Source organism: Ursus arctos, unplaced genomic scaffold (genome assembly GCF_023065955.2).
Source record: "Ursus arctos isolate Adak ecotype North America unplaced genomic scaffold, UrsArc2.0 scaffold_12, whole genome shotgun sequence".
Taxonomy (NCBI): domain Eukaryota; kingdom Metazoa; phylum Chordata; class Mammalia; order Carnivora; family Ursidae; genus Ursus; species Ursus arctos.
The window spans coordinates 42013131-42030889 of record NW_026622786.1 but is presented as its reverse complement, the minus strand read 5'-3'; the positions used below and the strand labels follow the sequence as shown (position 1 = coordinate 42030889).

General features: G+C 35.2%; 1 protein-coding gene across 36 annotated transcripts in view; it reads right to left on the bottom strand.

Moving 5' to 3' along the window:
* The window catches only part of FUBP1 (far upstream element binding protein 1), a 32352-nt gene that overhangs the window by 13371 nt on the left and 1222 nt on the right, over positions 1-17759 (bottom strand). For 12 of the 36 annotated variants that reach the window (XR_003315846.4, XM_026497746.4, XM_026497745.4 and 9 more), the window contains exons 2-17: positions 13498-13588; positions 12582-12644; positions 11727-11765; positions 11198-11237; positions 10702-10754; positions 10537-10608; positions 10358-10415; positions 8090-8252; positions 7900-7998; positions 7674-7775; positions 7318-7420; positions 7117-7217; positions 6584-6725; positions 5253-5413; positions 2186-2337; positions 2018-2097 (exon numbers count right to left, since the gene is read on the bottom strand). Coding sequence is in view for 35 of the 36 variants with exons in the window: in XM_026497746.4 (XP_026353531.1) it covers positions 2018-2097; positions 2186-2337; positions 5253-5413; positions 6584-6725; positions 7117-7217; positions 7318-7420; positions 7674-7775; positions 7900-7998; positions 8090-8252; positions 10358-10415; positions 10537-10608; positions 10702-10754; positions 11198-11237; positions 11727-11765; positions 12582-12644; positions 13498-13588 (1519 nt within the window). In the remaining variant the exon portion in view is untranslated. The remainder of the gene's footprint in view (positions 1-2017; positions 2098-2185; positions 2338-5252; positions 5414-6583; positions 6726-7116; positions 7218-7317; positions 7421-7673; positions 7776-7899; positions 7999-8089; positions 8253-10357; positions 10416-10536; positions 10609-10701; positions 10755-11197; positions 11238-11726; positions 11766-12581; positions 12645-13497; positions 13589-17759) is intronic. The other 24 variants (XM_048220412.2, XM_048220401.2, XM_048220405.2 and 21 more) reach the window with 3 other exon arrangements.

Sequence of the window (17759 nt, the reverse complement as noted above, 5' to 3'; positions counted from 1 at the left end):
TAAGGCATTATCCACCCTCCAAACCTTCAAGTAATAAATGTATTGCTTTTCTAAGTTGGTGTTTGTGTCTTAATTGTGTCATTACCTGTACACTAATACAAATATTTCACTTGACACCATCTCTGGCTAGAGATACTGAGATAAAACAGACTTTAGAAAATGATACTTGTACTCCTGAATGTATAGAGGGTATAACAGAACCAGTCTCACAGTTACATATAACTAATATATAGAGAATTCACTATTCATTCAACACAATTATCTTTCATTTATCATTTTATAGGTAAGAAAGATACAGAGGGATTAAAAAACTTGCTTACTATCCCACAATTACTAAAGTTGTAGCACTAGGACTATCTACATCTGTTCACTCTGAAATCTAAGTTCTTGACTACTACATAAATCTTTAACAGCCCATGATTTTTTATAGAAAAAGATTTTAGTTCAGAGAATACGGACTTTGCATTATGGGGCCACATTTTAATACCAGAATGTTAATCAATTCACTAAAACAGTTTCATCTAAATTATTTTGGTTTTCACATAATGCTAAGTCTACTATAAGCAAGATCTAACCCTAGCTGCTATCTTTTAGCTAAATGGGTTATTTCTTTTTCCAAAGGTAATGCTGCAAGCCATATTGATCAACCACTTCTTATGCTGATGCCTTTACTACTACTCCTAGTGGGAAAATGAAACTGTGATAGAGACTATTTCTGATTCCCGACACTTTTCTCAATCATGTTACCGACCCAAACAATGCTCATAAGGTACAATCTTGCAGATCCAAGTTTCCCAATATAAATTCACCCCTTAACTTGCTCAAACTCTTGAAACCTCTTAGATTATGTGATTTTTCTGTCTAATCACACCATCCCAGTTAGCTTAAAAGAGGAAAAGTCTTCTCATTCTTAAGAGGTGTTTAAACTATTATACACTAAATTATATTTGACCCTCTCTCAATCCATCACAGCATTGCTAACACTTAAAGTGCACTTCACTGCTATAGAACGTAAACTGATCTTTGCATACCCACATCCTAGCACACTCAAGTTGTTTCTTGAATGAGTGCAAGTTGTGGTTATTTGCTTACTGTCAATGCTGTGCCAACATATTCCAAAGAGCATACTTCCTATGAAATTAAAGTATGTTATAATATAGGGCCACATTTAAATAAAAGAATGTTTAATCAAATTCACTAAAACAATTTCATTTAAATCAATAATTTAGGTTCTTTTAAGAAATAAATATACTAGTATGGAAAGGAATCCATAATTCAGTACCTTCCTTGAAACTACTCCAGTGAAAGAGGCCTAAAAGATAGGTAGTAGGTGAGAAAGAAGGATCATAAATAAATGTTAATTGGTTTCAATGAATGCCCCTTTGACCATTATGGAAAGGAAACTAGAGGATAGGAGATGCAATAACAGAATAGAACGTATATATAAAATCCAGATCTGAACAAAGAAAACATTTAACCAAATGTATTTTTGAGTTCTAACATGCAGACGTTAAACACAGCCCTGATTTTTACTAATATGAGAAGTTACCACATCAGGAATATGAAAATGGCTTATATATCTTTTTTGAGAACTTCAAAAGTTAATAGTCAAGTATTAAATGCTCCATTAGACACTCACATAGTTCTATAAATAAATGTACACTATTCTTTCATGGATAATGTCACAATTAACACATTAGACATTTGATGGCACTGGTATTTAAAACTAAGACAATGTGGTTCTTCCTGTAGCTTTTGGTTTTTAGCACTCTGCTCTTATCACTCTGAAAGGACAGAAAGCCAAATGCAAGTAGAAAAAAGTTCACTGAAAACAGATCATATTCACACCAATCTTATACACCGTGGTAAGACCAGAAACTAAGACTCTTGCTGAAAGAGTTAAACAAGTGCAGAAAAATGCACACAATGTAGAACTGACACTAGAAAATTTAAGAGGATAACAGGATTGACAAACAAAAACAATACAGATTACACATGAATGATAAATGTCTTTTACCTGGATCAGGAGGGGCCTGTTGCTGCCAGTGTGGATATGCATTTCCCCACCCCTGGGGAGCATAAGGAGCTGGAGGACCACTGAAAAGATAGAAATCAATATAAAAATACCATTTACCAAAAGTTAGAATCTTTGGAGGAAAACCCCAGAACCAAACTCAGTACTTACTGAGGAGCAGGGCCGGGTGGTCCTGGATTATAAGGTGCAGGGTTGTATGGTCCCATTGGAGTTCCAGGCCCTGGAGGCCCAGGAGGCCCGTGAGGGCCTGGGACACCATGGGGCCCATGGGGTACAGGTGGCCCTAAAGGATTTACCGGGCCCTGTGAAAAAGCAAAAAGATGTACAAAAAAAAAAATCAGGAAAATGGTAATAATGGCTGAACAAAGGCCAAATTAACCTTCTATTTCTCCCCTTTGATATAGTCACAAGCAACATATTTTAGATTTTCCTTCATTTCCTCATTCATGTTGCTTAAACTCTTTACCATACTGAGACATGTAAATTCGTTAAAATCAACAGCATCAGCAAAGAACTGAAACATCTCCTTTACTTCCACTCTATTCCTTTCAGACTATTCCCCTTTTCTGTTATTTCCCTTTCCTTTTTATAATTCTTACTTTTACTACTCCTTTATCATTTTAATCATGGAAGCATATTAAATATCATGTTGTCTCTAGCTTTTCTTTTTCGCATCCATTCTACATCTACTTTCCTAACAATGAGACAACCACCTTGACAATATATTCCCCAAATTGCTTAGGCCTTATACTGTGAATTGTCTGAGTAGTTTAGCACTAAAGTAACAACTAGTTCTCATTCAAAAAACTAACCTCTTCACAACCTTTGTGTCAATGAACCCCATTTACATCAATAATTTAAATTCATTTTCTCTTTATCATTTTCCAAATACCATAACTTCGTATCATACCATATCATAATTAATAATGCTTAGTTGATTTTCCTTTTCATAAACCAACTTGTAAAGACCACTAGACTAGATTTAACTGTCCTAAACACAGCTCTCGTGCAGTTAAGACAGATCATAACATTTTGGAGCAAACTGCTTAAATCACATTTGGTTGTTTATTTTCTAACTACAAAATAATGAAGCTAAACTTCACAACTTTTAAAGTCCTTTTTATTACTTTATTTTTTTTTTTTTTAAGATTTTATTTATTTATGTGACAGAGAGACAGCCAGCGAGAGAGGGAACACAGCAGAGGAGTGGGAGAGGAAGAAGCAGGCTCCCAGCAGAGGAGCCTGATGTGGGACTCCATCCCGGAACGCCGGAATCACGCCCTGAGCTGAAGGCAGACGCTTAACAACTGCGCTACCCAGGCGCCCCTATTACTTTATTCTTTTAAGTCTAACTTAAAACTAACTCTTGTCATTATCACTCACTATTATCCATATTATCCATAAACAATCCTTTCCAAAAAGTAAAGAAGAATTACTATTCAAAAAGTATCAGCATTTTTATAGGGCTATGTGCCGGACACTCTTTTAAAAGTGACACACACGATTCAATTAATCCCTACAACCCTGTAAAGTAGCTACTATTATCTTCATTTACAGAAGAAGAAACGGGAGGCAAACAAGAGTATAAATAGCTTACTCCAAGGTCACAAAGTCAGCAAATGACTCAGTATTTTGAACCCTAACGTGACTCCAGAGTCCATGCTCTTAACCACCATACTAAACTGCTTCTCTACAACCACCTATCTTTTGCCCATCAATCCAGAAGAAACCTTGAGCCATCCATGCTAAGGACAGTAAAACCCAAAACCAAGATGTGTTCATTTTTCTAGCATCAATCTCCGCCACTACCAAGTCCAGAATTTACAATGTTGAATAAATTTTATAATACATTATTTTTTAGTAATCTCTACACCCAAAGAGGCGCTTGAACTCACAACCTGAGATCAACAGTTGCATGCTCTACTGACTGAACCAGCCAGGAACCCCTGTGAGACATTAAGTATCTTATATACAACTATTTGTGTTTCTCTGTAGATAGAAACAGTGTCAAACTTCTTTTGTATTCCATCCACAGCATGCAAACATCAAGGAGAATTTTCCTAAGAAATTCTGTTATTAATAACTTAGGATACTCCCTTATGTCCTATAGTAAAAGAACACCGTAAAGCACTAGTTCCTCATTTATAAGAAAGCACAATCAAGACTCACTATACATCTTTTGTACTACCACCAGGAAACTGCTCTAAAGGAAAAATTTCCAATATTTGGCCATGTATCACCTGGAACATCCTTCTAAAGTTAGATGCTAGGCTCTATTCCAGACATTCTGAATCAGAACTGTGTGGTATGTGTAGAGGTGGAAAGCATTCAAGTAGTATACATTTTAAAACTCCCTGAGTGACTGTCAGTCTAAGAGGTGGATTTGTAAATTTCTACTCTGAAGTTGTGAGATGCATGTAATTCGTATTTACCTCACCAGGGTTGAATAAAGTAAGCCCTTATTAAATACTGAATTCCCATGAACTATGTCTTTAAAGTATATTGTATAACCCTCCACCAACCCTAACACCATATCTACAAGTAGCACTATCCGTTTATTTATCCACACCCAAATACAAGGTTCTGAACACTTATATATACATATATTTAACTGCATTTTTCTTTTTCTAATTTTTTAAAATTTATTTGTTAACATATAATGTATTATTTGTTTCAGGGGTACAGGTCTGTGATTCATCAGTCTTACACAATTTAATTGGGTTATTTTTCACTGCTGGAGAATCTTTTCTATGTTGTATGTACCCATTATATGATAAAACCTATAATCTTAGACTAGAAATTGGCATTTTTCTGTATAGCAATTAAAGGAATATGTGAATTAATGTCTATTTAACTAAGAGGGTCTATGTATAAATCAAGGTTATCTATTTATTTGGTTTTTTAAACTGTTATGTATTTTTTTTAAAGACTTTATGAGAGAGAGAAAGAGAGAGAGAGAACGAGTGGAGTCATGGATAGGGAGAAGCAGGCCCCCTGCTGAGGGAGCCCAACATGGGGCTCAATCCCAGGACACCAGGATCACGACCCAAGCCAAAGGCAGATGCCCAACCCACTGAACCACCCAGGCACCCCTATCTAATTTTTAAGTAAGCCCCAATGTGGGGCTTGAACTCACTACCTGGAGATCAAGAGTCGCATGCCCTACTGACTGAGCCAGCCATGCACCCCTAGAAATCGAAGTTTAAAGCATACTCACACCAATCTTTTCTTCTATAAGTTGCCGTGCATAGTCTATTTGCTGTGGAGTGCCACGGATTGTAAATAATTTCATATTAGGATCTGCATTAGGTGGAGGATTTCTCTGAAGTTCTATTCTTGCACCAGACTGCTGGCTTATGCTTTTTATGGTTTCACCTCCTAAAATCAAAGCACAATAATTTCTCTAAAGACTCAAAGAATACAAAAGGAACCATCCAAAAGAAAATGGGTCACAATTAAAAGGGCCATTAAAAAAAAGTTTTGAGCAGTATCCCATCTGCCAATATTCATTTAGGATTTTCCATTTATTTTACACTTTAATTCAAGTTATATAAAGCATTTCATGCTTCTCCTAAAACACATTCAAGTTTTAAGACACAAATTAGTATGTCTATACCCAACCTTAAAATGAATTATAACCAAAAAAAATCTAACTTATCAAAATATTTGGTTCCTAAGAAATAGGGAGATCGGTAGGAGAAAGAAGGGAAGAATGAAGGGGGGGTAAACAGAAGGGGGAATGAACCACGGGACTATGGACTTTGGGAAACAAACCCGGGGTTTCAGCGGGGAGGGGGGTGGGGGATTGGGACAGGCTGGTGATGGGTAGTAAGGAGGGCACATACTGCATGGAGCACTGTGTGTTATATGCAAGCAAAGAATCATGGAACACTACATCAAAAACTAATGATGTACTGTATGGTGACTAACATAATAAAAAATTTTTTTAAAATAAATAAATTGCAGCTTGCAAACTACAATAAAAAAAAAATTGGTTCAAATAAACTGCTTTTAAAAGTAACATAAACTAACACACTTATTAAAAAATAACAAACTTTAAAAAGATGTGAGTCAGGAAAAAACAAATGACACAAAAGTTTCTTACATTAATAATTAAAACTGTTGGTCCCCTCTCTAGAAGCCAATGTGATTCAAATCCCACTTTTATTTTATATATAAGGTCCTCCATTTGTTTTTGTTACAAATCAACGTAAGATACAGTCAAGGAAAAATCACTGCTACTGGTTTACAACAGAAATAGCATCCAGAAAAATCAGTTCATGTGTTAAATTTTTACCCACACATTAAAACATTAAGCGTTTAAAATACATTGCCTTGGGGCGCCTGGGTGGCACAGCGGTTAAGCGCCTGCCTTCGGCTCAGGGCGTGATCCCGGCGTTCTGGGATCGAGCCCCACATCAGGCTCCTCCGCTATGAGCCTGCTTCTTCCTCTCCCACTCCCCCTGCTTGTGTTCCCTCTCTCGGTGGCTGTCTCTATCTCTGTCAAATAAATAAATAAAATCTTTAAAAAAAAAAAAAATACATTGCCTTTTCCTATTATTAATCCAGTTTTCCCAGTTGGTACAATGAAATTAAATTCCTGTAGTCCACCAGGTGGTCCCATGTTCCAGTTGCCTTGACCTCTACCTCTTCCTCGACCACCAGGTCCAGGTCCACCAGGATTACCAGCCTAAAGAAGGGAAAGACAAGAAGGAAAGAAATAAAGTCAGCACAGAAGTGTACTCTTCTTTCCATGATAAAGTCATTACATGTCTATCTTCCTCAACCTTCATTTTCCTAAGCCAGAAATTTAAAGAGGCTGAGAGATGACATGGCCCAAATAATCAACAAGTAATACCCACCATTTATTCTTTTTATACAGGGGTGAGTAAGTATGTAGCTAGCTACCTTCCTGCTCCAAGATGTCTACCTCAAAGCAACTTAAACTTTCTAGCTATTAACGAAGTATCATCAGACAGATTCTGATATAAAACTAAAGGGAAGGGGGGACCTTTTCAGACTTGAAGGAAAAATTTTTTTTAATGAAAACAAAACAATGAAAATATTAGTATCTGTCAAACCTGAACACTTCGAAGAAGGTCTGTAATAATTTCTGCAGCATGCTGACATCGGTCTGGAGGTCCCGTTATTTGTGCTATTCTATCAGGTGTTGTTCCATCATCTTCAAAACAAAGAAACAAACTGAATTGAGTTAGCAACAAATGTGTGTGTCAAAAAAGTAATTGCTACTAACACACAGATAATGAAATATATGTACTCACCTGGCTTAAATTGAATTCGAACACCAGCATCATTTTGTATTTTTTTAATCATCTCTCCATTTCTTCCTATTACAATGCCAACAGCAAATCTTGGAATGGGGACCTTATACAAAGAAGACTAGATATTAAGGAAAGCCATTTCCTGAAAATTAATCTAGCTCAATTCATAAAAGTATATACAGCACTATGCTTCAATCAAATAGGGTACCAAGATACACATTCCGTACTCTAAGGCGTAAATTATGGAGGGGGCAGGGGTAGGGAATGTTAGAGAAGGCTACCTAACACAGAACAGGAAAAACACATCTGTTTATGAATTAGTATACAACCATTTCTGAATGGGTATTTTTACTTACATCTATCCCTTCATTTCCTCCTATTCTTGACCCATACTCATTTCGAACTTCTCTGAAACCACCTTGATCACGAATTAACTCTAAAACCATTTCCTTGGCTTGCTGAAGTACAAACAAAAAAACAAAATAAAAAAACACCCGATTTAGAAAGCATGTCTCAAACACTGTAATTATTCATACAAGTTTTACCCAGATCTTTCTATGTAAAATATAAACTTAAGTTTACCTGAACTTTGTATGGGTCTCCTGTAATCCTAAGAGGTTTGTCAGCACCAGTGTTCTGAGGTCCATCTTGAATCATAACCATTTTAACTCCAGCCCGCTCCTATTAATCACAGAAATCATGTGTATTAATAAAAGGGGAGTGGAAGGAAACTGGCTTCAAAACAGATGAAAAGTAATCATTTTACGAATACCTGAAGTTGTTTAATAGTTTCTCCTCCCTTTCCAATAACTAATCCTGCCTTGCTAGCTGGAATCATGATTTCTTGAACTGCATTTCCTGGTCCATCACCATGATGGAAGCCAGGGGCTGGTCTTCCTTTTTCAACAATCTGGTCCAGTAACCGTTTTGCTGATCTGTTAACAAATTAGGAGTCAAACAATAAGTTATGGTATACTCAAAAGCTTATCCAAATAGAGAAATACAAAATAATATAATCAGGTACTTCTCCCATCCCAATTCAGGTTTAGGTGGCTTAAAGCTAATTTAACAATTTTAATTAAGAGAAAATGCTATCAGGGACAAAGAACAAAACTATGCAATAAATTTTCTAGGTATATAATTTGCAGTATTTTTGAGATAGTCCTAAATTTCCAAGAAGTAGCACTCTTTTTTTCTTTCCACTTACTTCTAAAGTTATCTCAGAATTAAGCTATTTGCCAATAACTAAATGATGTATTTCCAATTTTAAAACATCACTCTGGTCACTCACACATTAAAATTTATTTATCCATTCAAAAATACTTAAATGTTAACTATACAGCAGGTACTATTCTAGGTAACAGAGTTACAACACTGAATAAAACATGCAGGGTTCCTGCTGGTACAGCTTACCTTGATAAAATAATTAAAAAACAGCATGTTTGGTTAAGTGCTACAAACAAAATCAAAACAGGGTAAGGGGGACAGAATGTGTGTCCGTAAAGGTAAGCTACTGTATGCAAAGCAGACATAAAAGACTTTACTGATGAGACATTCAAACTAAAATGTAAAGGAAGAGGGGGAGTAACTATGAACATATCAGACGGAAAAATGTTCCAGGGAGAAGAAAAAGAAATTGCAAAGGACTCAAATTAGAAGCATACTTGGTATGCTGAAAGAACAGAAGCTAAATGGGGCTTGAACAGAGTGAGTTGGGAGGAGAGTGGTAAAACATAAAGAAAGGTGGCAGGTATATCAAGCCATGATAAAGATACTGACTTTTACTCTTAAGTGGTGAAGCATTAGAGAGAATTTGAACTGATTCACATTTAAAAAAGATCATCATGGCTATACTGTTTTAAGAACAGACTACTGCTGAACAAGGCTAAAAAAGAGTGGAAACACGTTGAAATATAGACAAACAATGTCACAGACAAGGTGATAATATAAAAGGTGGCAATAAGAGGCTGGATTCCAAATGAATTATGAAGAAAAATGACTAAAGAGTTGCTTATGGATAAATGAAAGACAAGAAAAAGATAAACGTACTTTTAAAAAAAAATGTGTTTATTTTAGCATGAGTGCCCATGTGTAGGGGTGAGGGAAGTGGCAGAGGAAGAGGGACAGTCTCAAGCAGACTTTGTGCTGAGCATGGAGCCGGACCTCATGACCCTGAGATCAAGACCCAAGTTGAAACCGAGTCAGGCTCTTAATCAACTGTGCCACCCGGGTGCCTCAAGAAAAAGATGAAAGAATTAACACAGTGTTGCCAAACACTGAGATGAATAGAAGACAAAGCAGACAGGAATAGGGTGGAAAACAATTATAAACAAAACAATTATTAACAATCTAAAGTCAGAAATATCCAGCAGACATTCAAGTGGAAATAACTAAGTGAGCAACTTGATAGGAGTCTAGAACTTAAAAGAGAGCAAGACTGAAAATAGAAATTTAGGAGTACATAAAATTTATGATTATATAAAGCTACATATTAAAGTTTATAAAAGAGTAAATGAAGTCATCTTAGGAGTACATGTAGATAGACTGTAAGAGGACTGAATTGTGTGGCACTTTCATACTGAAAGGCCAAGATGATAAAGCTGGACAACCAAGAATGACTGAGAAAGAGCAGCTGGGGAGGTATCTCTAGGAAAAGTGGTTCACTGTGTCAAACAATGTTGATAAGTGGAATGATGCAGAGGCCATCTGTGGTCTTGAAAAGAGCAATTTCAATGGAACCATGGGGATAAAAGTCGATTCATACAAGTTCAAGACAAAATGAAAACAGATGCAAATGATATGACAAAGAGAGCCACCCCTTTATGGAGTTTTATTGTCTAAGGAGGCAGAGAAATAGAAATGTGAGGTTCAAAGACAGTTTTTGTTAAGATGGAGGGATTTTCAAGCATCTTTATATCCTGTTAGAAATTATTTAGAAAATGGGAAAATTAATAGTGCAGGAGAAAATCAGTTCAATTTAGGGGCAATGTCCTTCAGAAGAAAAGAGGGGCTGGCCTCAGGAGTATGATTTCATACTTACTGGACAGATTCAGGTGTTCCAGTTAGCATACAAGACCTTTCTGGAAGGCCACCACTGTCTACAATTAAAAAAACACCAAAAATATTATAGGCGAAGATTACAGTATTATTTTCAATAACTACTTAAAAAAATATGGTAGTTTTCTAGTCACTTTGAAAAAAGCAAGACAATAACATTACCAGGAGCTATCTGTATTTTGCATCCAGATTCTTGTTGTATACGTGAGATCTGTTCACCACCTCTGCCAATTACTAGTAAAGAAAAAGGAAAAAAAAAACCACATTTGCTAAGACTATAAAGTATGTTTTGGTTGTTTTCAAAGCTTTAAAAATTAGGCCACTTACTAAATCCAACCATTCCATCTGGAACTTTGTATTCTTCTGTCATTACAGACCTGCTAACAAAAAACAAGAACTAATGGTTTCCCCTTCAAAGAAAATCTGTTTACATATAAAAATGAAGTCCAATGGCTTAAACTAGGTTTTCAGGCACATATTCACAGTCAAAATACAGTTTGAGTAGTTCAAGTCAGAATCTTAAGGCGACACACATCAAGAGAGGAGGGTATGGTAGATGAGAAGTCTGAAGGCATGAACTGCAAAGGAGTTGGGGTGGAGTTCAGGGAATGTTTTCTTAACAATTACTTTCATTCACTTTAGTTCTTCTAATATGTGGCTAACTCTACCCATCTTTCCAAATTACAAATATATCTCACGCAAAAGGAAAAATGATCATTCTGTATCAACTTACATGTACTCACTATACATTAACTTGGTTGTGTTTTTACAGACAGTTCAACTAAAACTTGCAAAGTACTCTTTGAAAAGCATTTCACTATACCTTTGCTGCTGATGCATCGGTGGTAACTGTGTTCCAAAAGCTACCAAAAAATCAAATAAAATGAAAACCTTAATTTTAAGTTCACACATATTTAAGAATACAATCATATGAAGCAAAACTAAAATCTTTGCCATACACACAGAAAACACCACCTTTGAGAGTAAAATTTTATGCAGAATACTTAAATCAACATTAACAGTGGGAAGAAAGTCAGTAAAATAGCAGATATCATTATCAATGACACAGAAAGAAATTGTTCTTTCTCAAGGGGCACAAGCTTAGGTTAAATAATGGAGCTAAAAAATAAACTGAATATGAAAATAATTTAGCAATCAAATCTTACTAATATATACCTGGCCATAATTGAAGTGGGAGATTATGAAGACAGGAAGTAATACTTACAAAGACATTCACTCTAAAATATTCATGGCCATCAACTAACTCCAAAGGCACCCAACAGAAACCAGGAACAAAACCCTGATATTAAAATCCAGTTACTTTAGCTTTTAACCCAATTCAAAATACTTACAGTCATTTTGAGGAGCAACTTTCTTAGCATCTGGTTGATCTGCAAAATTAAGAGCCTTTTAACTTTTTTGCCAAGAAGTACAAATTTACAAGACTTAGCTAACCCGTGCCCAAGCAAGAATAAATACCAATGTAAACACTTAGTGAAATAGCTGAGGGTAATTGTTGATCATTTGAACCAAAAGTGCCAAAACTTATCCCAAACTTTTAGTAATCAAAAGAAACATTTCCTTCATTCTTTTCATGTTTAAAAGATGCACAGACATTTAAAAAAAATTCTTTTTGATTTTATCAAATCACTGACCTTAATGTATGTTAAGCACTTTAGAATGATACAAGACAAAGTATTTAGGTCCATTACTAGCAAAATATCACATGCTAAAGGCTAATGATGCTTCCCACTGTAGGAACTGAAGACTGGAAGAAAAACAGAACCTATCAAAATGTGAAAATTTGACATATCAAAGTTGAGTGTATCTGACAGTGACCACAAGGCTATGCAAAATAAATAAATAAAAAAATCACATTACAAGGCAATCTCAATCTAAACTATTCTATTGTCCCTAACCAAACATTTCACGGCATACACTTCAGCAGAAGAACTCAAAGCAACTACATGACTACCTTCATCTATATCCTTTACACAGATGAATACAATGCATACCTTAGAATAGACAACCTACATCTGAAAGTACTACATTTTCCTCCCCCCTTCAAACTTAAATGATTAAACATCAGAATGTTGTGCAGCAAAAATTCAGACACATAATCCAAGAATTATTTGTGTCCATTTAAGAATCCACTGGTTTATTTCACGTTTACATACTAAACACAGGTAATAAATAAAAATTCCTGCCTTTAAAAGGAGAGGGCATTCCCTCCCAGTGTGTTGTACTGCTCGGACTTGTCCAAGAGCCATCTACACATAAAATAAAAAGAATACATTACATACAACATCTGAAGCATCATTAGCTCATTTTTTTGTATATTAAAACCTCTCTATAAATGTGAAAGACACTTAAATAAAAGGAAACCAAGTACACCCGGTCAAAAGCTACAAATACATTCTATAGGCTCATTCAGAATCCTCCTTAAAAAAATATTAAGTAAATAAAAGGGCAAAAAGAAAATGTATCAAAACTCATACATCAAATCTAAAACAAAAAAATACTTGCAGACTTCTAAGTTCAGAAGCTTCAACAATTACGTTTTTTTAAAAAATACAAAGCACTATAAATCTGTTTTAAGCCACATTTTGAGTTAAACCTAAAACACAAAACAAGGTACTAAAACAAAAAAAGTAACATAAAAAAAAGGTATAACCTGCAACACACTACAGTAGCAAGCTATAGCAACATCAACCTTTAAAGTGAAATCTGAAATAGCAAAACAATGAAAACATAGCATATAAAGATTAATTCATGTATGACGAGAAAAACCAGTGAGATGTTTTCTAAACATTTTATATTTTCGTTCTTTTCATTATATTAACAAGATGTCTGTGCAAACTGTCAATCTGGCACAATCCTAAAAGAAAGAAAATGTTGTTTTCTACTAAGACAAAACTGGCTGATTGACTCAAAATTTTACATTTTACCTACCTTGTCTAAGGTCTTTTTCCCCCCTTTCCTCCTGAGGCCAATATAAACCTTACAATTTTAAGAACCTTATTATAAAAGTAGTGCTTCAATAAAAGAACACTTGAAAAATATTGAAAATCACCTTCAACTAACCTGTGTAAAACAATTAAAATACTTATGACTATAACTTACCTCCATCTTCCAAAGGTCTTTTTTGTCCCCCATAACCATAGTCATTTGAATTCAGTGATGTACCAGCATCACCTCCAATTTTTGCTGCAATCTTAAAAAACAAAAGCACACCATCATTAAGGATAATATCATAACTACTATACAATACTAGGTGCTATATTTCCTCATACACATATATGCTAAATATCTAATACATAAATTAACTTGAAAGAAAAACAAAAATTACAGATCAATATATTACTACCATTAATACCATTAATAACTTTGAAGAGTTAAAAATAATCATCATCTGGAATTAAGCTTCTGATAAATCTCTGTAAGAACAAAGAAGTAAACCAATCAGGAATCTTCAGAATCAACTGACCAAATAGCTCTGGGGAAAATGTGGTCCTAATTCTATCTTCTCCGAGGCTCTCTCCCATGACTCTTCAAAAACTGTGTTGTAGGCACAGAGAATATGAACACCTTATGGGATTCTAAGGCTGTGCTAATAACGTAGATGCTAGCCACACTTGGTTATTGAGTACGTCTGGCCAGCCCAAATTAAGTGTTAAATACACAAATGGATACTGAGACTTGAATCAAACATGAAGAGTGGAAAGCGTATCTCTCTTTTTTTTTAAAATATTACAGACATGTCAAAATGGTAACATTGTGGGTATGCTGCATTAAATGAAATATGTGACTTGCATTACACTTCTATCAGACAACCCTGTTCTACGGAAACATGGGGGTGGGAGAAGCCTGGGAAACTGTACCTCTAAGAAAAGTCACAGCTACAGAAACAATCATTTCATTCTTAAAGACTTTTTTACAGTGGGGCAAATAATTGCTTGCACTTAACTAAACATCATATAAAAAATAGCAGCCTCAAGTCAGAAGGCACAACACAACCAGTGGATACTTACTCCATTTTTCTGTGAAAGGAGATATGGAACTAATATTGCTGAGTGTCAGCAATAGGCCAAACTTCATACTATGTGTTTTATACTCATTTTGTCACTGACTCATCACAACAACCCCAAGAGGTTAGAATACTTAGTGAGATAGTGATCCATTTTACAGTAGAAAAAATCTCGAGAGGGAACTTAACTCAGGTTACATAGTACGTCAACAGTGGAGATGTCCCAATTTCTACATAGCTCCATGCTAATTACTATAAGGGGGTAATCACCCAAAGTGAGTGATATGCTCATTAGAGTTCATTACATTATTCTGTTAATTTTGAGTATGTTTGAAATTTTCCATGATAAAAAAAAATTACACAGAAAATTCAAACTTCTGGCGCCTAGAATTCCCCCAAAGGGATCCTGATGTGGAACTAAACCAATTGCTTCATGCTTCATTATAATTAAAAAACTGGAAAGATAAGTATATTCAACGACTTGAGTCTTAAATTCACTTACGTACACTTAAAATTGTATGTATCAGTTCCCAAATGTACTTCCGAGGGTTTCCAGATTTCTCACAAAGCTATCAGGATTAAATATTAAAATGTATGATTTTAAAAAGGCTCGGGGGGGGGGCACCTGGTTGTCTCAGTCAGAAGAGCATGTGACTCTTGACCTCAGGGTCCACACTGGGTGTACATTACTAAAAAAATAAATAAATAAAAACTTAAAAAAAAAAAAAAAGCTTTGATCAATCTAATCTTCCTTAATCATCCTTTCACTTCCTTAATCATCCTTTTATAAAAGCCTGTTCCATGTCTTTGAGCAGCTAATTAAAATCTTATTTCTTCTCTGAAAGAGAAGTTTTCACACCTGAAAACTGCTTTTCCACCCTTAAGTTTTAAATGGCTTAATATTTGAATCGTTCCTTAGAATGTAAATACACTGCCTGGCACTGATTTTAGAAAGAAAGTATTTCAGGCCAGAAAAGATATAACTACTGATGTTCTTAACTTGTGAATACCTCTGCAGTTAGCTTTTATAAATGCTGCATGAGTTTGCAGACCACCACTCCTTGAACTCCAAGGAATTTCTGCATAGAGAAAGGATACCTCCCTATTTATACCTCCCTATTATTCACTGAATAGTTCTAGAACTATCCAAATGAAAACGACATGTTGATACTTCGTTCACTCAAAAGAATCAGTAACACCATCTCAAAAATTCAGAAACAGTACAAACATTAGAGAAGAGCTCTTAGTAAAAATACTAACAACCATTTTTAACACTGCCCCCTCCTACAACAGAGGAATTGTTTTTTATAATCAAGCTTCGCTATCCTGTCACAAAATGAAGAAACAAACCAAATAAAACAAAAAAAAAACCCAAACCCTACTCAAGTGCTAGTTTTCAACAGAAATTAATGGTAACTGAAAAGTCAACAATTCTGTTTTATAAATTTTTCATTGCATTCAAACATAATGCAGTCTGAATCACTTTTACAATCTAGGAAGAGATTTCAAGAACTGAGTACTTAAAGACTAATAGCTGTTTATAAGCTAAAGAATCAGGGCTGATACTCTTTGCTTAATTTGTGTTCTACCAATCATGGAGTCCCAGTCTGATTCACTTCTATCTTCATAGCGCCAAGGGAAAAAAAAGGTAGAGAGATACATTTTGATTTTCCAATATTTCTGAGACAAAACTGGTTTAGTCTAAAGTCCTAAACAAAGAATCCCAACCCCGCCCTTTGGAGTTACAGCTTGAAATACACAAATATAAATCTCTCAAGTGTACCGGCTGGAAACACTAAACTAAAGAAGCAATCTGGTGCCCCTGTGCTGAATTTAGCTCGGAGAGTATTTAAAAATCTGGGAATTTTACATAAAAATTAGCCATTGGGATTCTCTGGAAAAATGATTGAGCAACTTGGTCTAAATTACCAGATGGCAAAATGAGCTAGGGAGTAATCACTGTCCTGCATTAACAAAGCACCGTCCAGTTAAAAAAACCAATAGCATCCCCGTTAGTACACAGCTCTCTGAGGGCAAGAAGCTGTTCTTATACCTCTTCCTTCCAAGAACACAGCATAATACGCTGAACAAAGAAAAGAAATTTAAGGTTAGATGGGGATTTTGAATATATAATCCAGCATGCTTTTAATATAGATAAGGAAAAAGTAGTTCAGATATTAACCTAACTTGTTTCTTCAATCCAAGTACTCCTCCCTGTATCCCATTTATGTATCAGACAAGCAGCTACAACTGACATATAGAGGCATCTTCAAATGTAATCAGAAGGGGAAATTCAACTCAAAAGCTAAATTTAGGAATCTCACGCTTACGGTCAATTCTGTAAAGAAACAATCAAATTATTACAGCAAGACATCTATAAAGAATCATATCATTACAACAAGAGCATTGAGGCAGCTGACCGATTGGCATAAAAAGAAGTACAAGAAATCCACAGTTTGAGGACAATTTCTATATTTAAAGAAGCCATCTAACATAATCAGGAAATTACAGCTTAGGCAAATAATGAAGTCCAATTTTTAATTAAAGCATGGCAACCCAAGTGTTTCAGAAGTTGTTATCCATCTGTACTCACCTCAATTTCCACCCTTTTTCCCCCAATCAACATTATCCTCCAGTGACTTCATTCCTGGGTTCCTGTCATTCCAAAAACCCTCATACCTTTGTACATGCTGCTTCTTTTCTCCACTGATCAAACTTTCACTCATTCTTTAATGCCTTGCTTAAAATATCAGTCCTTTGGCAGTTAGGCACCCCACTCTTTGGTGCTGTGTACAGTGCCTGACTCACAGCAGGAACTCTATAAATGTTTACAGAACAAGTGGATAAATTAACGGTGCCCATTTTTGTCTACTCCTCTCTGAAAGCATTAATCAGACACTACTATTCATTTGCATTTGGTTCCTTGATTGTATCATCACTTCCTAGAAGGCAGAAATACAATTCACACAGTAAAAAAAAAATCTCTAGTATCTAAGTACAGTGTGTAGCACAAATTAATTCAATACACTGGTTGAATAAAATAATTCAGGTGAGTCTTCCAACCCAATCTAATAACCCGCTAATAGTCTATGTCATTATATGTTTCAGTCGCTATTCCAAAAATGTTCAGAAGTAAGAAAATTCAGGTGAAAAAATTGCACAATTAGTATTAAGGGTAACTTTTGATTAACTATTTCTGATCATACACAAGTATAGGTAAGTTCTTCAATTATAATGTGTTCACATTATAAAAATAAGAGCGATTTGTTACATTATTACAGAGTTTATGCAGTTTGACTCAAATAATGCTTTAATGGAACTGGAGGGTGAAAAAGGTTAACAAAGTTAACTCCTAATG